The sequence below is a fragment of the Prionailurus bengalensis genome, chromosome A2, assembly GCF_016509475.1.
Source record: "Prionailurus bengalensis isolate Pbe53 chromosome A2, Fcat_Pben_1.1_paternal_pri, whole genome shotgun sequence".
In the NCBI taxonomy this organism is placed as follows: Eukaryota; Metazoa; Chordata; class Mammalia; order Carnivora; family Felidae; genus Prionailurus; species Prionailurus bengalensis.
Genome location: NC_057348.1, coordinates 141,409,242 through 141,430,238, shown reverse-complemented (window position 1 = coordinate 141,430,238; position 20,997 = coordinate 141,409,242). Strand labels below are relative to the sequence as shown.

The window sequence follows — 20,997 nt, the reverse complement described above, 5'->3', positions numbered from 1 at the left end:
GGTATTACTTTCAGAAAAAGCAACTTAATTTTGATGTAGTCCAATTTACCTATTTTTTCCTTTCGTCTATGTTGCTTTTGGTGTCAAATCTAATAAACCATTATCTTATCCAAGTTCATGAAAATTTATGTCTTTACTCTTATGTTTTCTTCTAGGAATTTTACAGTTCTAACTCTTACTTTTAAGTCTATGATCCACTTTGAGTTTATTTTTGTATATGGTTTAAGGAAGGGCTCAATTTCACTTTTTTTGCCTGTGGATATTTGCTTTTTTCAGCACCATTTGGTGAAAAGGCAATCTTTGCTTTTGACTTGACTTGGTATCTATGATGAATTTTATGTGTCCACTCAGCTAGACCATGGTAACCAGATATTTGGTCAAAAATTGTTTTGGATTTTTCTTTGGAGGAATTTTTATATGAGATTATTATTTAAACAGGTAGTTTTTGAGTAAAGCAAATTACTCTTCACAATGCCCATTAACTACAGCCAATCAGTTGAAGGCCTTGATAGAACAAAGACTAATTCCCATGCACCCACCCCATCTACCCCCTCAGTAAGAAGGAATTACTCTAGCAGATTGCCTTTGGACTCAAGCTGCAACTTTTCCCTGGGTCTCCAGTCTGCAGGCCTACCTGAAAGATTTTGGACTTGTCAAGCCTCTACAATTGTGTAACTGAATTCTTTAAAATCTATCTATGTATCTGTGTATCTATGTATCTATGTATCTATCTATCCATCCGTACACACACACACACACACACACACATCTATATTACTGGTCCTCTTTCTCTGGAGAACCCTGACAACCCTGACTAATAGAGTACCATTGTCAAAAATTAACGGGCCTTAATTGTAATGGTTTATTTCTGGAATTTCAATTCTCTTCCTTCTATTCCATATATCTATATGCCTGTCCTTATAACCCAAACTACCAATTTTAATATTTATGCTTCTATTTCACGATGCACACACATAGGATTCATGCATATAAACATTAATTTAGGATCAGGCTTCAAACTCATGCATGGCACACACTTGGCTTTGAATTCTTGTGAGGTATTTCTGTTTTCTATTCAGAGAACTAAACATACACATGATAACTCGATTCATTAGGTCACTGGAAACATTTTGTAATCCCTTTATCACCAAAGGTAAAAAATCAAAGGACCCCAGATATGTGCAGGTGCCTTCATTCCAATTTCATGTCTTAATTGCTCCCAAAGTCTCACCTCTGTCTCTGCATGGCTATTAAACTCAAAACTTTGGGCATTGTAATTCATCTCTGAATTGGATAATCACCTCCTAGATGTACAGCAACTTGTATTCTTAATTGATCTTTATTTTTAACACTTCAAGATCTGTATTTATTCATTGCAAACACACTTATAGATATATGTTTTTATATTTATATCTGTATCTATCACTTTGAGTTGCAATTTATTATGTCTTCTAAGTATTTATGGGAGTAGAGACATTTTGGTCAAAATCTTTGCTGGAAGCAGAATTCAAATATACTGATTATTTTTCTTTGACAACTTCAGAGGTCCACATTGAAAATTCAGATGAAACACAGATGAAAATGTTCAAATATGGATTATAGTCTCCTATGAAGACAAAAAATAAGTACTCTAAATTCTATTAACATGAATACTCTGAATTATTTATATATTGAATATGCAAAGCTATTATCAGGATTAAATAAGATAGTCTGAGCCGGTGTATTAGTAATTAGCATAAGTTAGTTGCCACTCAGTAAATGGAATTATTATATTAATTTTGTTATTAGTATTTAGTTATACATTGAATTACATGTGTGTCTGATTTACTTTAGGAGTTACTTAATATTATATTTCTTTCTTGATAGGAAAAAATGCATTCTGAATAAAATAACTAATTTACAAATGGATTTTGAAATAAAAAAATTGCTATCTGTCATTCTATAGTATATATAAGGTTCTATTTACTTGAAGTTGAAGCCATTTAGTGAAATATAATGGCAGGTTATAGTGTAGTGAAGCATACAATTTCTAAATGTTGTTTCTCCCTCATTGCAATGAAACATTCATAGAGATGCATGATTTGAATAATTGATTTTTAAGGTCTCAGAACAAAGGTTCCAGAGAGAATTTTAACTATTTTACTGAAAAAAATAATTAGTTATGGAAAACTTTCCAACTTCAATTATTAGTGCACTGAAGTGATGCAACAAATCACACTAATCTTGAGAACATTTATCTTTAATTTTTGAGATGGACTATCCATCCTTCATTTCTAATGAAGGGACAAAAAATAAATACTTATTTCTAATAGTTCTAATATTTTTAAAGCCCTAATTTTACTTATATTGATGACATTATTCTAAAGGTTCATCTATGAAATATATTTTTAAACGTTAAAAAAATTCTTTAACATTTATTTATTTTTGAGAGACAGAGAGACAGAGCATGGGGTGGGGGGAGGGGCAGAGAGACAGGGAGACAGAATCTGAAGCAGGCTTCAGGCTCCCAACTGTCAGCACAGAGCCTGATACGCGGGGCTGGAACCCACGAACTGCGAGATCATGACCTAAGCCAAAGTTGGACGCTCAACCGACTGAGCCACCCAGGTGCCCCATACTAAATATATTTTTAAAATAAAATTTTAAACATTTAATTTTTTTCTTGTCAAAATGTCTTCATTTCTGGAAAGCCATTCCTTTGTTGTATGCTGTCAAATGCATTTTGAAAATAAATAAATCAGCATTTTAACACCAACATTTATTTTTTCCTAATAAATATTCTAATAACACATTAATTACAAATCAGAGGTTTTCTTCCAAAGCACAAGTGATCTCACATAGCCCAAGAATTTTTTCTAGCCATGCAACAACTTTAACTACTACCATCTTACTTGGTTAGAGAGCTAGCAAGTTTGGTATCTGTATTAGATTTCTATGGGTTTATTCAGGAAAGACAAGCAAAACCAAAGAAACAAAATGCACTTACTATGTATCAATTTATCAATATGGCTTACTCCATCAATTAGAACAATGGCTAAGCTATACATCTCATAAGTGTATGTACTATATTGCATAACCAGAATTTTTCTTAGGTTCAACACAAAGATTTTACAGGAGCAGATGGCTATGTCTATGAAATGTAAACCTGTCTTATTTTATATAAAATGCTGAAATTATTTCATGCATTTTTGAACTTGTGGTTTGGACGAAAATTGATCTCATTTAAGCACACTTCCAGTTTATTAAAATAGATATTTGGCTTTCCAGAATTCTATATGTTTGATGTAGAATGAAGCTTTAAACACGCTTTCTCAACATGATTAACAGCTGATATAGTCTGCCTTAGCTGTGTGAACTTATTTCATAAAGAATTGTTTTGCTCTGTTGCATTTCCCAATAGATGTCATTCTCATCTTCTCATAATTTAATCTGTTAAAATCTTTAGAAGTGCCATTTTTATTATGTTAATTAATTTCTAAAGAACATTCCCAACCCCCCCCCCCCCCCGTGGAAATATAATCTGCTCATTTTCACATTTAGGTGAAAGTGTAAGATTTTTATTTTTAGGATATCTGTTTTTGTAGCATATTTGCTTTTTTATCATTCATCATTTGAAAGTTTCCTTTGAGTTGTTTGATGTCAAATAACAATGGTGCCATAAAATAAATATAAAGGGCTTTTTGTTAAATACATATAAGATCTAATAGTCTATCAGTTATTGATAAATAAAAACTACATTCTCCCCAAAACGCCAGGAAGAAAACCCTCACTATATATATCCTGGAACTTTTTTCTGTTAAGATAAAGGGAAAAGATATGACTGCCTGCATTACCCATATTTAATAGGTGAAAATTCACAGTGAAAAGTTAAATATCTGGCCCATCCCAATAAAGATTTTGAAAATGATGACTTCATTTTCTAGACATTAAAAAATTAGTCCTAAAATAATTCTTAAATATGTTGAATTAGCAGAACTGCAAGAATAATGTCAAGTACAAATACAACATATGAGTTTTTGTCACTTGTTATATTTACATTTTTTATAGCGATTCTCATTGGTGTTATAGCTTACCTAGCAGTTTTCCTGATACGTGTGTTGACAGAAAGATTTTGAAGGTTAGTAAGAGATAATGGCTAACCATTAAAAGTGAGAGTATGACTCTGTTTTCATCTTAAAATAGCTTCATTTTTCAGATGATTTACTTTAAGTTTCACATGAGCTCTGAGTATGAACAACAGATTGTGCAGGCATGCTCTTCTCTGTATAGATTTTGCTGTATTTTCAGTCTAACATTCCAGTTACCAAATAGTAAAATGGCGAGCCTCTCTGGCCGCAGAGATGGGCTTTGTGTATCAATCAATGCACTCGCTTCTTGTAAACTGCTATGAAGCCAGACAGCCTGGAACAATTTAATACTGAGAGAGAGGTGTGAATTTCTTCTACTTATCTTAATAAAGTGTTAACTCCAGAATAGTTAAGTGCTTGCAGTTATATTCCAAAATAAAAATGCTCAGATTCAGTTGTAGAAACTTAATGAAATAACTTCTCATTTCTTAGTACTTCCTTAGGTTCTGCTATTTAACTACTACTATTTTGGGGGCGCCTGGGTGGCTCAGTCGGTTAAGCATCTGGCTTCAGCTGAGGTCATGGTCTTGTGGTTCGTGAGTTTGAGCCCCGGGTCAGGCTCTGTGCTGACAGAGCCTGGAGCCTGCTTCAGATTCTGTGTCTCCTCTCTCTCTGCCCCTCCCTTGCTCATGCTCTGTCTCTTTCTCTCTCTCAAGAGTAAATAAACTTAAAAAAAAAAAATTAACTACTACTATTTTTGAAAGGGTTCTTAAAATTAAAGTAATTGGTAAAATAGATTTCTGAGCATAAACACACAAAAAAGAATTTTGCAATACTGCCAAAGGTTTTATGAGTAATAAAAATGAATAATAATTCATCTATCATGTAATAAAACTGCAATGTTACTATAGAATAATACATTGGCATAGAACAGGAATTTAGCTTGATTTTAAAGTGATGAGTCTGGAGTGAGATTTTCTGGTTTGAGATCTTGGCTCTAATATTTACTATCTAAGACTTTTTTTGGGTAAATTATATAACCACTTTGTACCTCAATTTAGTCATCTGTAAATGGAATGGTAATGGTACTACCTCATTGAGCTGTGATAAAGGTTAACTGGGCTCATATTTCTATTTGGAACAGTGCCTGGCATATATAAATACTATATATGAGTTCAAGATGTACTTGATCTAATAATTTATTATTATATCATGCGTTGAATAACATACATTTCCAAGTCTGTGTTTTCTATCACCTTTCTGGATATTGGATTATTCTAGAGAATAACTAATCCTAGTCAATCTCTCATTTAGGAAACAAATAAAAGATAAACTTATCAAATCTGTTACTAACCCAGAACTGAAATCACAGCTCACACTTTGGAGAACACACTGACATTCAGAAAGAACTGCTAGGAAAAAAACAAGCTGATTATAACCAGCTAAAATTGAATCAAAAAAAAAATGTGGTTCTATGTTCAGGTTTTTAAAACAAAATGCCAAGTCTAGAATGGAGGAATTTTGTTTACCAAGAAAGAGAACTTGACAGCACTATTTGTCACCATACGTAGTTCATTCTAAATTTACCTGGTAATTGATGTGACCATCTGTGTTAGTTAACTGGCTGTATCCAAAGGAAAAACAAACTTCTTATATATTTATGATAGGAGGTAGTCTTGCAACTTGGAAGGAGGCAGCCACCTAAGTGAAGCTACAGAAATGGGGAGAAATAAGGGTGCTATATCCCTTGATAATTACATTTCAGACATGGCTCTCAGGTCCTTGAGAGAGGCAAGTTGTGCCATAAAGCTGATAGGGGGTCTATTTTTCATCTAAAAGATGTATATACATTTCAAAGAGACAGAGAAAGGACTTACAAGTTTTCTCAGTAAGTTCTCTAAGAAAATGGTGAGGCAGTCTCTTATTTTCAACATGGAGAATTAAATCTGTTATTTTTAATTTATATTTGCCCTTGCAGTAGAAGAGAGAAATTGGAAATGAAAAGGAAAAGCAAAGACAGAGTCCCTGCCATATATCATCAGACTTAAGATGCAGAAAATACAATTGGCTAAAGAGAGATATCAAGAATATTTATTTTTAACTGCTTATAAATGAGTGATATCAAGGCAGATGGCTTTCATTAAGAAAGGAAATGTGTACCATAATGTAATTTAACATTATTTGAAATATATACCATTTATATCTAAGGTAAGTTCAGCCCAATAAAATTATGCTTACAAATGTGGTGGGGAGGGGGGGTGGGGACGGGGAGAAAACTTTATTTGTGTCCAGGCTCCATTATTTATTTTCCCAGGAAGGTAACTGACATGCTAAAAAGAATTGCATTGGGAAGATTTGTACGTATTACCACAAACCCACATCTGAAACACAGTTTCAGAAATGTGCTCTGGGAAAAGAAGAATGCATAGAAATAGAAGAGAGTAAGTAGGAGAAACACTTCTTTTACCTGCCTGTGTTGAAGGTTCACAAGGCATATTTCCATATTAAAAGCTTCTATGAAGCTTTTAAGAAGTCCTTTTAAATTTTGTAGAAATAAGATAGGCTTATTTTTTTCACAGCTAGCTATACTAAGGGAGTCAGCCACTATCATTTGTCTGCTGCCTTTACAGATAAACAAGAATCTAGAATAATAACAAAATATTTAGTCACACTTCCCCTACTTGAGGATTTTCGAGAATTGTTTTACTTTGCTCTCATGCTGAAAAATGCTGTAGAGAAGGTTAAAACCAATCTTATGAGTGCCTCAAGGTGAGTCGATCTTTTATTTTACTTAGTTTTGGTTTCTTGTGTGCCATAGAAATCTTTCTTTAGTTTTAAGTCCAGGAAATTTATGTGAAAATGTCACAGTGTTAATAAGTCTGAGTCAATTTTAATTAGTCCACCTTCAATTTATCGAGTCAAGTGTCTTTTTAATTTCAGGAATTTTTTCTTGATTTATATTTTCAAGTCTACTTTCTGTCCTAATTGTTGTTTTCTTTTTTATGTGGACCCTGGGTGTGTGTATAATGGATCTATTTTGGGCAAGTTTTCACATCTTTTTCTTCCTAATTATTTAAATGCTTTTTTTTCTATTACATAATTTAAGGTACTAAAATTTGTCCTTCATTTAGGTAGATTTTTATTTCAATGGTGTGGATGCTTCAACTGTTGCATCACTTACATCATTTTATCTTTGTTCCCACTTTTTTTGTTGTATTATTATTTCTTCTCTGAGTTCCTGTATTTTCTGTCTTGACATCTTCATGCGTGGGGAACTCTTTTTTTTTTTTTAACAAAGCTATTTGATTCCATAGGAAAATACTTCACCAAGGTTTTTATTTACTCTGTGTTAAAATATTTTGTTGGCCATCTTTGTTTATAGCTTTTCATGGTTTTTTTTCTTAATGACTTTTTGCCTTGTATGTTCCTTTTATAATGCTGCACACCTGTGAACGTGAGACATTCTTTCTGGCCCCAGTTATTTACAGAATTTCAAGTGGGAAGAGACCATATGAGTACTTTGGGCTGACATGAAGAAGAGTGTGGTAAACAGCTTTGTTGCAAAAATGGAACATACGTAGGTTTTTTTCCCTTCGGCTCTAACTCCCTTGCCGCTCCATGAGAACAAAGGACTGGGAAAGCTTCTTCAGCCCACACATTTGAGCCTGATTTCTAACACGAGAGTTAATTTCCCACTGGCTGGCACCAACCACTTTGGAAACCTGCTGCTCTAACAGGTTTGCTCGAGATCTGAAGTGGTCTGTGACCTCTCAGCCTTCTATCTCAAAATGGTCCCTTGTTCAATGCACATCGTATCCTTTATTAAAATATTTTAAAGTTTGGGATTATCTGTGCTAAATGTCATCTAACATAAAATCTCTACTTCCTATTTGTCATTTTCTTTGTTAGAAGTTGGCAGAGATTTTGTTTCTCCTCCAGCTTAAAAGTGAAATGTCTTCATTGTGTATTTTTTAAGAGTAGTTCTTTTATTCTCTTTTCCATTTTATTTATAATGGCTCATTAATTCAGTTTCTTTCACTCTAGAGCCCATTTGAGCAATTTATATTTCCCCCCACAATTATCCATTTAAGTTAGCCTTTAAATTTTATTGGTGTAAATATTAACACCAATTAATGTTGTTTCTTTGAGCTTTTCTTTAATTTTTAATTTTTATTATTTTTTTAAACGTTTATTTATTTTCGAGAGAGACAGAGAGAGCACGAGTGGGGGAGTCCAGGCTCCGAGCTGTCAGCACAGAGCCCCATGCAGGGCTCAAACTCACAAACCGCAAGATCATTACCTGAGCCAAAGCTGGACACTTAACCGACTCATCCACTCAGGTGCCCCTGAACTTTTTTCTTAATACAAGCATTATAGCATAAATTTCACTCTAACACCTGCTTTGGCTGCATTCCATAGGTTTTGGAATATTGTGACTTTTTCTTTTGCTTTGAGACATACCTTTTTTTTTTTGAGACATATTTTGATTTGTCATTCGATTTCTTATTTGGTCCATTGCTTGTGTAGCAACGTGTTGTTTAATATTTACATATTAAATATTTCATATTTATAAGTAATTTTTTTTTAACTCTTTTTTTTTTAAATTTTTTTTCCAACGTTTTTATTTATTTTTGGGACAGAGAGAGACAGAGCATGAACAGGGGAGGGGTAGAGAGAGAGGGAGACACAGAATCGGAAACAGGCTCCAGGCTCTGAGCCATCAGCCCAGAGCCCGACGTGGGGCTCGAACTCACGGACCGCGAGATCGTGACCTGGCTGAAGTCGGACGCTTAACCGACTGCGCCACCCAGGCGCCCCTATAAGTAATTTTTACACCAAGTGTTTTATACTCATTTAATATTCTACATCTATAATAGGTCCCTTTTTTTTCTGATATTTTTATAACATCTAGACTTACTTTGAAGATGTTAATTACATTCCTTTTAAAGTCTACTGTTTGTTTTCTAAAATCTTGAGATTAATTTCTTGTCAAATTGGGTTTGGTGACTTATGTTAAAACATGTTTTCCTCAAAATGTTGGTGTTTTTTTTTTTCACTGGCTCCTCATATTTTTGTTTGATGATTTGTTTTTGCCTGGCTGTGGATGTACATTCTGACATAAGAGCTGGCCTCAGGAGATTGTGGGAGCAAAGTGCTGGTAGACTATGCCAGAAATTCCTGTCTGATTATGTCTGGCTTCAATGATGCAGGCGCTCACCCTTGACACTTTGCTCCAAGGGCAAATGTAGCTGATGCCCAGGGAAGGAGAAGACTCTGTCCAGCTATTCCACATTCACTCACCCAAATAATCCCTTCTCTGGGGGCCTCCCCAACTGTTTGAATGTGTTGCTCTGGGCTTGAAGCAACCTTTGGTACCATTTCACATCTGCTGCTCAATCCCCTTCTGTAAGCCTTTTGGGTTGTGGTTTACATGAGCCTCTTTTCTCTGTTTTCTCTATTTAATGGATTCCTCAAATGACAAGACTAATTGATAAAAGATATTCTAGTTTTCCATCACCATTTTAGATTTATTATTTTGTAATATCTTTGGGCACTTAAAGGTGATTTGGGGGCATCTGGGTGGCTTAGTAGGTTAAGTATCCTACTCTTGGTTTTGATTCAGGTCATGATCTCACAGTTTTGTGAGTTCAAGGCCCACATTGAGCTCTGCACTGGCATCACAGACCCTGCTTGGGATTGTCTGTCTCTCCTCTCTCTGCCTCTACCCCACTCATACTATCTCTGTTTCTCTCAAAATAAATAAATAAATAAACTTAAAAAAAATTAAGGTGATTTGGTTTGGAGAGAGTTCTTAGGTTTTGTCAGCCATCTTCATCCAATGTCCTTGTTCAGCACTTCTGTGACTACTGATTTGAACCTGTTTTATTTTTCTGTGGCCTGGATTAAACGTTTCTAAGAAGGTAATGTAGTGTCTGTATAGATTTATCTTTTCTAGGAATCTGGAGGTTTGTTTTAGTGGCATTTTTTTGTAAGGGAATTTGTCACTGGCAGAATGTTTTTCCATGTCTGTTTAAAGACAAGGCAGATTATAAAGGCCATAATGGTAGAAGACTGACCTGATTTTACCTTATGTATAATTCATGGTGCAAAGATCTGAAAAATGTTGTTAGATATTTTATTATCTAACAGTCCTAATTGAAAGGGCCTTTTGTAAATTTTTAAAAAATTATTTATTTTTTAAAACTTATTTTTTTAAAAATTTTTTAAGTTTATTTATTTATTTTTGAGGTGGGGGGGGAGCTCAAGCAGGGGAGAGACAGAGAGTGAGAGGGAGACACAGCATCGGAAGTAGGCTCCAGGCTCTGAGCTATCAGCACAGAACCTGACACAGGGCTTGAACCCACAAACAGCAAGATCATGACCTGAGCTGAAGTCATATGCTTAACCAACTGAGCCACCCAGGGACCCTGAAAGGAACCTTTTTAAACTTTTGATTTAGGTTACTTGGGGGCTTTTACATATTTAGTGGTGCCCATGTTTTTCATCTCTGTGGTAGTCATCACCACAGAATGCAAATATTAGGGTGCAGACATAGTACAGAAGATGCTATGAAAAATGTGGCTGTTTGCACTCCAACTTAAATGGCTGTTGTTTTTGTTTGTGTTGAGAAGGAAAAACTTTCTTCTACCATTGAAGATTCTTTTATGTAATCTAAGAATCAAATTGACAAGAGATTAACAGGAGAAAATAAAATTTAATTGTACATATACAGGGAATCCACATAAACATGAGAGACTCTAAAGACAGCAAGGCAAAGTGAAGTATATATATATATATATATATATATATATATATATATGTCTTTTTTTTCTAAACTAAGGACAAGGGGGTAAGGAGTCCGGGACTTCAAAGGGAAGGAAAGCAATTCACAGGAAAATAAACAAGAATGATCAAATGTTTGCGGATTTGGTAATCAAATTGTTGCTGGGCCATTCTGAAACAAATGACATACAGAGAAATTTTAATAGATTTTGCTGAATGCCTTTCTGTCTATCATACTCAGCTCATATTATACTGTAGTTATTTATGGTAATAGCTCACTTTCCGGAATATGTCCTCTATCTGAATTCTTTTAGGCAGTTAGGGAGAAGGTGAAAAGTTCATCCTGAGCCTTCTGTTTCTTAAAAATAATCAGCCTAAAATAATCCACACGCCAAAGAGACGTATTTTGGGGTGGCAAATTTTGCTCCCACACATTTTCTTGCATTAAAAAATGGGGGATATGCCAAAGATAACTTGGAAAATCATATTAAATCTTGGAGCTATCTGAATATAATCAAACTATGCAATTATAATTAGAATATACTTAAACCATCAATCTACAAATGTGACTCTAGCTGTACTGTGTATTTTACTATTTGGTTCTGAAGAAAGCTAGAAAATTGTAAAGTTTATATAGGCTTATAGAAATTATCCCGTGTAAAATTTCTGGGAAGTCTTAGAATTTTAATATTTCATCCTTACATTAATTTTTAAACAGGCTTTCCAGGATTTATAATTGTACTAAAATACTATGATAAATAATTGTATTTACTAAAGGGTCCTATGAAACTGGAATTAGATTAACAACTCATCACAAATCCCAGTTATGCCCTGAAAAGTGTCTTTGTTCCTGTTTTCTCCCAGATTGCTTATTTACCCTCAAAAACAACCAGTTTGAATTAGGTTTGCTTTGCCTTGAGGTACTCACTGTCTGGACTTTTCTTTTTTATTCAGTAATCCCTAAAGGGTAAATACTTTACATCCTAATTCATATCCTGAAAATAGTTTTAAAGTAGTCTTCAAAAAGTGGAAGAAAGATTCCTCGAAAGACATGCCATATATTCTCCCTGTGTCTTTCCACACCTTCTTGCCATTCTGTTTTGACCTGCTGCCCGGTTCCTGAGAAGGCTGACAGGTACAGACCACATTACGGCTATTCCATATCCTCTGGCTTCTGGATGGCTTCAGCCAATGGTAGCCCTGGTCGTAGATCTTAGGGACTATGGATCTGTGGCTTGGCGTGGCCTGAAGTCAGCCGCCTTACTACATTGAAGTCCTATCTGTGCTCTAGGCAGCCTCCATTTAGCAGAGAGATTGAGGGGGTTATTTGAATACAAAGGTGAAGAGGTGGTGGGAGGCTAGATTCTTCTGGGTTGATAAATTTTTTAAAAAAATATTGCATAGAGGAGTGTCATTTTCTAATTATATTATAATTTATTTATTTAATGTTTATTTATCGAGAGAGAGAGAGAGAGAGAGAGAGAGAGAGCACGCACAAGTGGGGTAGGGGCAGGGAGAGAGAGGCCCTTCACTGTCAGCGCAGAGTGCAATAAGGGCTGGATCCCACCAACTATGAGATCATGACCTGAGCCAAAATCAAGAGTCTGATGCTAAACTGACTGAGCCACCCAGGTACCCCTAATTACTTTTTAAAAGACTCACTCTGGGTCCTATGTGGAGCATCAAATGTAAGAGAATAAGAATAGAAGTTTGGAAAGCATCCTGGATCCAGGATGGATATGTTCTGAAGATAGAGACAACTGGACTTGCTTACAGATTGCTTATGGGCTTTTATAAGAATTAAGTGTATCTTCAAGGCGGCTTGGACTAAAGTGATTAGTTGCATGAAGGTGGTGTAGTTTGTTGAGTTAGGGAAGCACAGTATTAAAGAGGAGCAATTTGTTTATTTATAAAATAAAATCGAGTGTTCTTTTTTAGGCTTGGTATGGTTTGAAAGTTGGAAATATCTTCTAGACATCTGAGTGGAGATCTCTAGTATGCAGTTGAAAATATAAGTCTGGAATTCATAGCAAATATGAATTTTGGAAATATGTCTAGCATAGAGGACATATATTGGGAAGTCATGAGCATGTACCTGCTTTGAGAGTGGGAAGGGAGGGATTCAAAAATAGAATATCAAGGTGTTGTAGGATGGTGGATGGACAAGAAGTTAAAATCAGAATTCTTAGAGGCTATTTTTTTTATTCTCTCATTTAGTATCGGATTTTGCTAAGGGAAGATTTCTAGTGATGTTAGATGTCTTGTATCTATGAATTCAGGTGCTCACCTGATTTGACAGCCAACAACAAAAACCTGAAAACTCAAAATGATTTAAACAGTAAGGAAATTTCCTAGCTCATAGACCTAGGAATTCAGAGAAATGTCAGGTTTCAGAGTTAATTGATTCAAGGGCTTAATACTATCATCAAGTTCGCATAATTAAAAAACAAAATCTGACATTCTGCAGAGTCACCATAGAGTGGCTTCATCTTAAATTTGGTTGCTTTTTAGTCATGGAATGGGTGTCAGAGGTCACTGGTCTATGGGTTTCCTCACTTAGTACCAGGAAGAAGGGAGGTTGATATGTTATGTTATCTCTACAGAGAGACCAAAAAAAAAAAAAAAAAAAAAAAAAAAGCCTCAGCCAGTAGTCTCCAGCAAGTATCTCTTCATCTCTTCTTGGATTGCATTGGGTCACATGCTCCTTCCTGAATCTGTAACTGTAGCAAAGAAGATAGGACTTTTTAAATGGAGGAATAGGTAATTTAATATAAAGAAAATCATGCAGAAATGGGAGGTGGGGAAGAGGCACTTCTAATATAAGGGAAAATTAGGGAGGAGGTTGATCAAGCTTAGTATCATTAGCACTTGGAAGTATAAAATGAATAGAATTAGCAGATTACTTGGAGTACATAAAAAACTCTTAATGGTCAGATGTAAATGACAAAACAAAAAAGAATATATTTCGTTTTTATCTTTTTTTTAAAACTCTAATACACTTACGAGACTGTTAAACAAACATGCCTCTAGACCTTGGACCTGTTTACACAATCTTAATATGAAAATAAGTAGGAATGGCAGAGTATTTGTTTTTATCCATCTGTTCTATTTCTTTGGCTGTGCCAGACTCTGACACTGCACTCTGGGTTGAATGTACCCTAATTAAACAGAAGTTTTTCAAATGTGATTATATAGTAATCATTTCTATTCTGCTCTAATTATAGGAAAGATGTCTTGGACTAATTTTTTACTATTGAGAACTAGATAAAAGTAGGGCCAACACAAATGATATTTTATCCTCTAATTAATACAGTAGCTACAACTTTATCATCCTAACAACATATAATCTTTGATGGGCAAGTTGTGGGAAGAAAAGATACCCTGTCACTTAGCCATAAAAAAGTCTCACTATTATTGTACACAAGTGAAAAATGAATAAAATACCCTCAATGCTCATCAAGGGAACTCTGTGATGTTAACTTTTCCATTTCCTGAAAAAAGGTGTGAATATAATGAATAAATGCAGATTCTATTTAAACTAATAGAAGATCTGACAGAGTTACAAAATGTCTTTATGTGTTAAAAATGCATTTTGAACCTAAAGCAAATGGTTCTCAATTATTCCAAATAACTGTGATGAGTTTAAAAAATATGCAACTTCCTAATCAATTTTCCATTACTTACAACCTTTCGTTATAAAGGGTTTTAAAAGTGCCTATATTGGGTCACCCAAAAAAGAAGAGAAAAAAGAGAAAAATATCAGGCTAACAAATAGCTACCTGCTATGGTGCTCTTCAACTTCTAGACCATTGACTTTCCAAAACAAACATCAATGCAATTATTTATCCTAAGATTGCCTAGAAATAAGGTTCTAAATGTGAGTGTTATTGTATGATTTTTCGGGACACACCCTCATGGTATAAAATATAGGGCATGTAGAAAAGAGGTACTCCAAACGCTAGACATAAACCTTTACTTTTACAGTGTTAAGAAGTTGAAAGATCCTCTAATCTATCCTACATGTCTGTTAATTTCCAGCAGGTCTTTTCCTCTTATTTTTCTTCATCTGCCTTTTGTGTTTTGCCTCAATTATAACTGGATCAATCAGAACATAAACCAAGTTCTTCATTTCCTTACTATGAGCTGAATACCTTCAGTAAAGATTATTTTTTCTTTTCAGAATGGGTGAATGGAGGACAAGACAAGCATCAGAGGGTATACACCTTCTAGTTTTCTTATGGTTCCTCCTCAATTTCTCTCTTCCCTACCTCCACAGAGAAACCTGAAGAATCAACCATATTCTTAGGCAACATGGTTCTTCTCACACATAGACACCTGTGAGTCTCATTTTTTTCTATAAGCCAGCTTGTCAGAGAATCTTTTTCTGAATTAATACTCATGTTAATGTTTGTGAATGCAGGTTTTTTTTCATCTCTACATGTATCATCGGTGTAACTCAACAGAAGGCTATCTTTGTTGAATCAGCCTACCTCAAACTTCTTATACACTGTGAGCCACTAAGTGCCACATGGCATGGTCCAAAACAGGAGAATGACCCCTTCCTCTTCATGTGAAAATTTTGGCCTTCTTGCTCAGTCTGGGCCTTGATTTACACACTCGGATTCCATATTATGCTACCTTGGTGTTTAGTCATTTATTTTCTGTTTTCACTAATTCACTTTTCCCTTATTATATGGCTTGACCCTTAGCATTCCTCTCAGACAGGGGTTTTTGCCAAATTTGATTTGAAGGAAAATGGAAGTTATGCATGTAAAATTTCAAAACTTTGGCGCTAAAATACATAAGTTTTGGGGTGATCTCTTCAACAGACACTGATGTTTTTCTCAGTTTATGGTACTCAATATGATTTTAAAAAATCTTTATCTTCTTAATACACCCTGATTACAGACTTCATTTAATTATAGATTAAACTTATAACTCATACCTAAATTTGCTATAAATTTGTTTGAATTATCTTGTTTCAAACATAGAACAATATAAAAAGCTGATACTTCAAATAGGATTTTATACATTGATCTAAATGTTCAATAGGATTGGACAAAAACACCATTAGGTCACCAGGAAATGAACTCCAACTGATGTAGACTAGCTAGGAAATCTTCTAGGAAATCTCAGAAAACAGTAGCAAATGATATTGTCATGTTGTAGGGATGCAACATGACAACAATGGCTTGCAGAGAGATAGTAAATCACAATGGGAATAGGTTAATGATGCAGCAATTATTGCAAAGAAAATAAATATAAAGTGTTGGGTGATTAGAACATGTAATTCCAAGTCTCAGGTTACAAAGTAAATAGTAAAGAGCATTTTGAAAATGCTAAAGAGGGAAGAAGTATATCAGGGAGACACTTAGCATGTCTGACTCCAAATCGCTTCTATTTCTTTTGCTGCTGTGACCTATGGCTTAGAAACTTCTGCTTAACTCTGCACATAGGCATGTTACAGCTAAGATCTGTAAAAACTGCTTTTTACCCCAAATCTACCTCATCCAAGGAGATAAGGAAATACATACAGAAGTGATTATGCTATGTTTAAGATTTACAGAAATGGCATGACCAGATTTCTGTATGCAAAGATCAACTGACCAAGGACAAAGAAGTTACACAACCTTTACTTGGATGTCTACAGATGTCAGTCACCTTTTGACTTGAACTTCCTCCTACTTTCCTCTTTTGCTAACATCAAAGATGCTGGAATTTCATGCCAGGGGAGATTATAGTTTGGGACAATACTCCACCATCTCCTCAGTTTGCTGGCTTTCCAGATAAAGTTGCTTTCCTTACCCCAACATCTTGCCTCTTGACTTATTGGCTTATTGTGTGGTGAAAGAAGGAGCTTGGACTCAGTTACAGAAGTACCAGATATTTGCAGATTAATTCCTTTAATCTCTGCTCAATTACTTATAAACAGCACCGTATCTTTATATTTATGCTTTTATTAATAAAAATACCCACCCACTTTTAATGCTTATTATTTATTTGTGAGAATCTCATTTTAACTTTTTAAAAATTAAACATTTCACATTGTAGTTTGAAAACTTGACATGACCGCAGCCATTTTGAAATAGAGCTCGAGTGGCCACAGCAGAGAAAGTGCTTATGCTGTCTTTGTTTGAACTGGGCCATGACTTTTGCACTGAACAAAACAGAAATTGTTCTAAGCAATTGCTTGAGAACGGACATCCTGATTACCAACTGATTGTTTGAACTTTCTGAAGACACAATTAGTAGCCAATGTAAAATCTAGAATTACTTGTTAACACCCACTGATAACTTTTTTTCCCTCTTCAACTCATGTAATTGGCTCCCTTTCTTTCCCTCATAAAAACTCTTATAATCCACAAAACTAAAAGTCAACTGACAGAATGGGAGAAGATATTTGCAAATGACATATGGGATAAAGGGTTAGTATAAAAAAAATCTATGAAGAACTTATCAAACTCAACACCCAAAAAACAAATAATACAGTGAGGAAATAGGCAAAAGACAAGAACAGATATTTTGCCAAAGAAGACATCCAGATGATTAATAGGCACATGAAAAGCTGCTCAACATCACTCATCATCAGGGAAATACAAATCAAAACCACAATGAGGTACCACCTCACACCTGGCAGAATGGCTAACATGAACAACTCAGGCAACAACAGATGTTGGTGAGGATACGGAGAGAGGGGAACCATTCTGCACTGTTGGTGGGGATACAAACTGGTGCAGCCACTCTGGAAAACAGTATGGAGGTTTTCAAAAAATTAAAAATAGAACTACCCTATGACTCAGCAATTACACTTCTAGGTATTTATCCAAAGAATACAGGAGTGCTGATTTGAAGGGGCACATGCACCCCAATGTTTATAGCAGCACTATTGACAATAGCCAAAGTATGGAAAGAACGCAAATGTCCATCAACTGATGAATGGATAAAGATGTGGTGTGTGTATATATATATATACACACAAGGGAATATTACTCGGAATAAAATTCCACATATGAGTAAAATCACATGATATTTGTCTCTCTGACTTATTTTGCTTAGCATAATGGATTGCTTTAACATTTGATCTCAGTGCCTTATCTAGTTGGTCCACTCTTGTGTTTCTCTCATTATCTTAAGTTGTATTGTATATCCATTTAATGTTCAATTTTCTTCACTTGTAGAATAAACTAATTGCTAATGTGAGGGAAAGCCGTATAGGCTCTCTCTGGAGTCATATGTACCCCGGCTCTACCACTAACTGGGAGACAGTAAAGAAGAAACAAGACTGGAAGTTACTTGGATGTGTATGAAGTGTTTAGGTCCTAGAGAAAGAGAGAGCAATCACAACCAAAAAACCAGTTATAGATATCGTCATCAGGGCAGAATATGAACATTTATAGGCTAACTGGAGGAAGAGAGAAAAACTTTAAAAGATTCAGTTGATATAGGATGAGGTAAACTAAACATGTCAACAAAATGAAAATGTTTAGAAAGATAAGAAAGACTAAAGCATGTAAAGAGTGCCCTTTGGCTTAGCAACAAGGAGGTCTTCAGTGAACTTGGCAAAGGCAGATTCAGTGTAATGGGTGTGGAGGTAGGGCCAAGATGGAGAGGAGGAAGCCAGAGGTGAGGAAAGAGAACACTTTTTTCTGAGCATTTGTTCATTCAACAAATATTCAGCCCCTACAGTGTGCGAAATACTGAATAGGCTCTAAGCATATAATAGTAAACAATTCTCCCTGCCGGTAAAAAGCTTATGTTTAAATGCCAATGGGAAAGAATAAGACGTTGAAAATATGTTGAGAGAAGATACATAACTGATGGTAGGAGGTGAAACAAAAGCGGCCAGAATCCAGAGCCAAGGTGGAGGCCTTCACTTAGGGAGAAAAAACAGTATTTCCAAGCTGGGTGAGGCTAGGGTACGAACAAGGAGAGGATCTAAGCCTCACTTAGTCTAGTTTTCTACAAATGGACAGCTCAGCTTGCGAGTTCAGACTCCCGTCACCGCGGGAGTTATGCATGATATGTGAATACAGGGGTGTAAGGGGAAGGTGCGCTAACGGAATGCTTCCTCCTAAGAAAATAGTTACTTTAAGCAGCTATTTCCTCCTGCAAATAAGTATCTGCAGCATATATTTTAGTCCAAATTAGCCTTGGAAATATTTATGTAATTATTACATCAGGTCTTTGCACTGAGGTGGTTTCACTTTCATCAAATGATCGGGAAATACAAATCAGAAATTAGCAAAGAAATCACATTTAATAATACGTCTTAATTATACTCCCAAACCATAGCCCTATAGATCAATGAAGAAGTTAATCCGATCTATCTAAAAATAGCATTACTCACTGATGGAATTATTTCTTTGCAAAACCTGCCTTTGGTTAATTGCTTCTGAGGTAGAAAACCTGCAGTTAAAGGAAGTGCTCTGCCCACAGGAGCTTCTAATTTCAAATCCCGCCCGGGTTTGGGGAAGACTTTTTATTGGTTGCGGGATTTATGAATCGCGCTGCGGACCGCCCCCGCTTCCCTGGCCGGCGCCTACAGCCCGACCCCAGGCGGAGCTAAAAGGGAACCGGACAATTCCGAAAAGATACTGTGCCAGCCCCCCACGCCACCCCGGGCGCGGCGCCGTCTACTTATCCCGTGAAACTTCCAGGACACTTTATGCCTGGGAACCATCATGCAGTTTGTCCTCCGCGGGCGTAGGAGCAGTAAGCGTAGCCCTGCAGACCGTGTACGCATGCGTGAGACCTGGGCCGTCGGCGTGCGTGTGGCGTCACGCGCGCGCCCTTCTAAACTTCCTTGTTTTTCTCTAGAGTGGGTGAGTGAAATTCTAAGTCGGTTTGCAGCTGGTCGTCTGAGTGGAGGGTGGTTCGGGTTGTGAACGGGTATCCCAAAGAGGCTGATTTAGTTTAGATCAAAAGGTGGTGTAGTTATTGCAGAAAGACCCTTCATACTTATCTATAGCGTGAGCCTGCTGTGGTTAGTAACTTGCTTGGCATTTTGTGAGCAGCTGACTTGAGTTCATCCAAGTCCCCGCCCTCACGGAACTCAACTGGCTTGGGGAACGTTGGTGCGCACACATTAAAATTAATATTGACACTGGTGGATGTCCCAGTCAAGAGGTATGACAAATAAGATTGAACCTAGGAAGCACAATTTAATATCAGTTCAGTAGTTCTTTTCGATTATGTATAGGGGCTGGAGAGAGGAGGCAACCGGTATGTTTTGGAGTAATAAGCTTTTGGTGCCCAGTTTGCCTACACAATATTACCATGGCCAAGGGGATTAAAAAACAAAAATTCAATTCCCCTCCCTTTCCCAATAGTTTGTACATTTTAAAGCACAATTTTGGTAGGAGACATTGTTAGTGTGGTTTTCGCAGATCCTAAAACTGGCTTTTAGAGGTAAGTCTTTAAATAGAAAACTAAATAGAAAAGGCTGGAGTCTCAGTGTCCTAGGGGAATGGGTGTATTGATCTTTGTAATAAAATTATAGACTAATCCACCCCACCGCCAACAGTGATTACTAACTTAGAGGAAAGGAAAAGCGAAACTAAGTCAAAGAAGCTTAAAGCAATTTTTGACTGCTTTTTGGGTAAAACGTTGGTCTTTGTTTTCAGCCGCAAGCTGTCAAATTCCCTAGTTGAATTTGCTCTGGACAGCATTTTGAAGCAGATCTGATATGCCCCTTGAATTAATAAAAGAAGTGAATGGAGTCCCTGAAGTTGAGCTGCTAAGTGAATTAAACAAAGTAGATTTCAGATCTCTACAGCCAGGTTGTGATTATAGCAAGAAATACATCCAGGTAAGAATTTTCATAACTCAGAATGCTTTTTGTCTTCAAAAAGGGAATGCTGATTTTTATGTTGGGCTTATAATAGTTGTTTTAGAAATGGTTTTGTGTGTGTCATCACGTGACTATTTTGATGCTGTTATTCTTACTTAGCAAACATTTATTGAATTGTTTTGTGATACACTGGAATAAATTTTGAGGGTACAGAGATGAGTGAATATGGTCCTTGAACTAAAGGGGACTGAATTTTTGTGGGTTTGGACAGGTAACCTAATCTCTAATTATAATAAGTTGGTATTAGAACTATGGTATGTGAACATTTAGGAGGGAGCTTTTGGTTCTGACAAGTTA

At 35.9% G+C, this 20,997-nt stretch overlaps 1 protein-coding gene across 3 annotated transcripts in view; it reads left to right on the top strand.

The window, feature by feature from the left end:
* Window positions 1-19,354: 19,354 nt before the first annotated feature.
* The window catches only part of POT1 (protection of telomeres 1), an 82,844-nt gene continuing 81,201 nt past the window's right edge, over window positions 19,355-20,997 (top strand). Inside the window, exons 1-2 of one of the 3 annotated variants that reach the window (XM_043589395.1) lie at window positions 19,355-19,672; window positions 20,474-20,658. In XM_043589395.1, coding sequence (XP_043445330.1) covers window positions 20,536-20,658 — 123 coding nt within the window. In that variant the 5' untranslated portion in view covers window positions 19,355-19,672; window positions 20,474-20,535. Of the gene's footprint in view, window positions 19,977-20,473; window positions 20,659-20,997 lie in introns of all 3 variants that reach the window. The other 2 variants (XM_043589397.1, XM_043589396.1) reach the window with 2 other exon arrangements.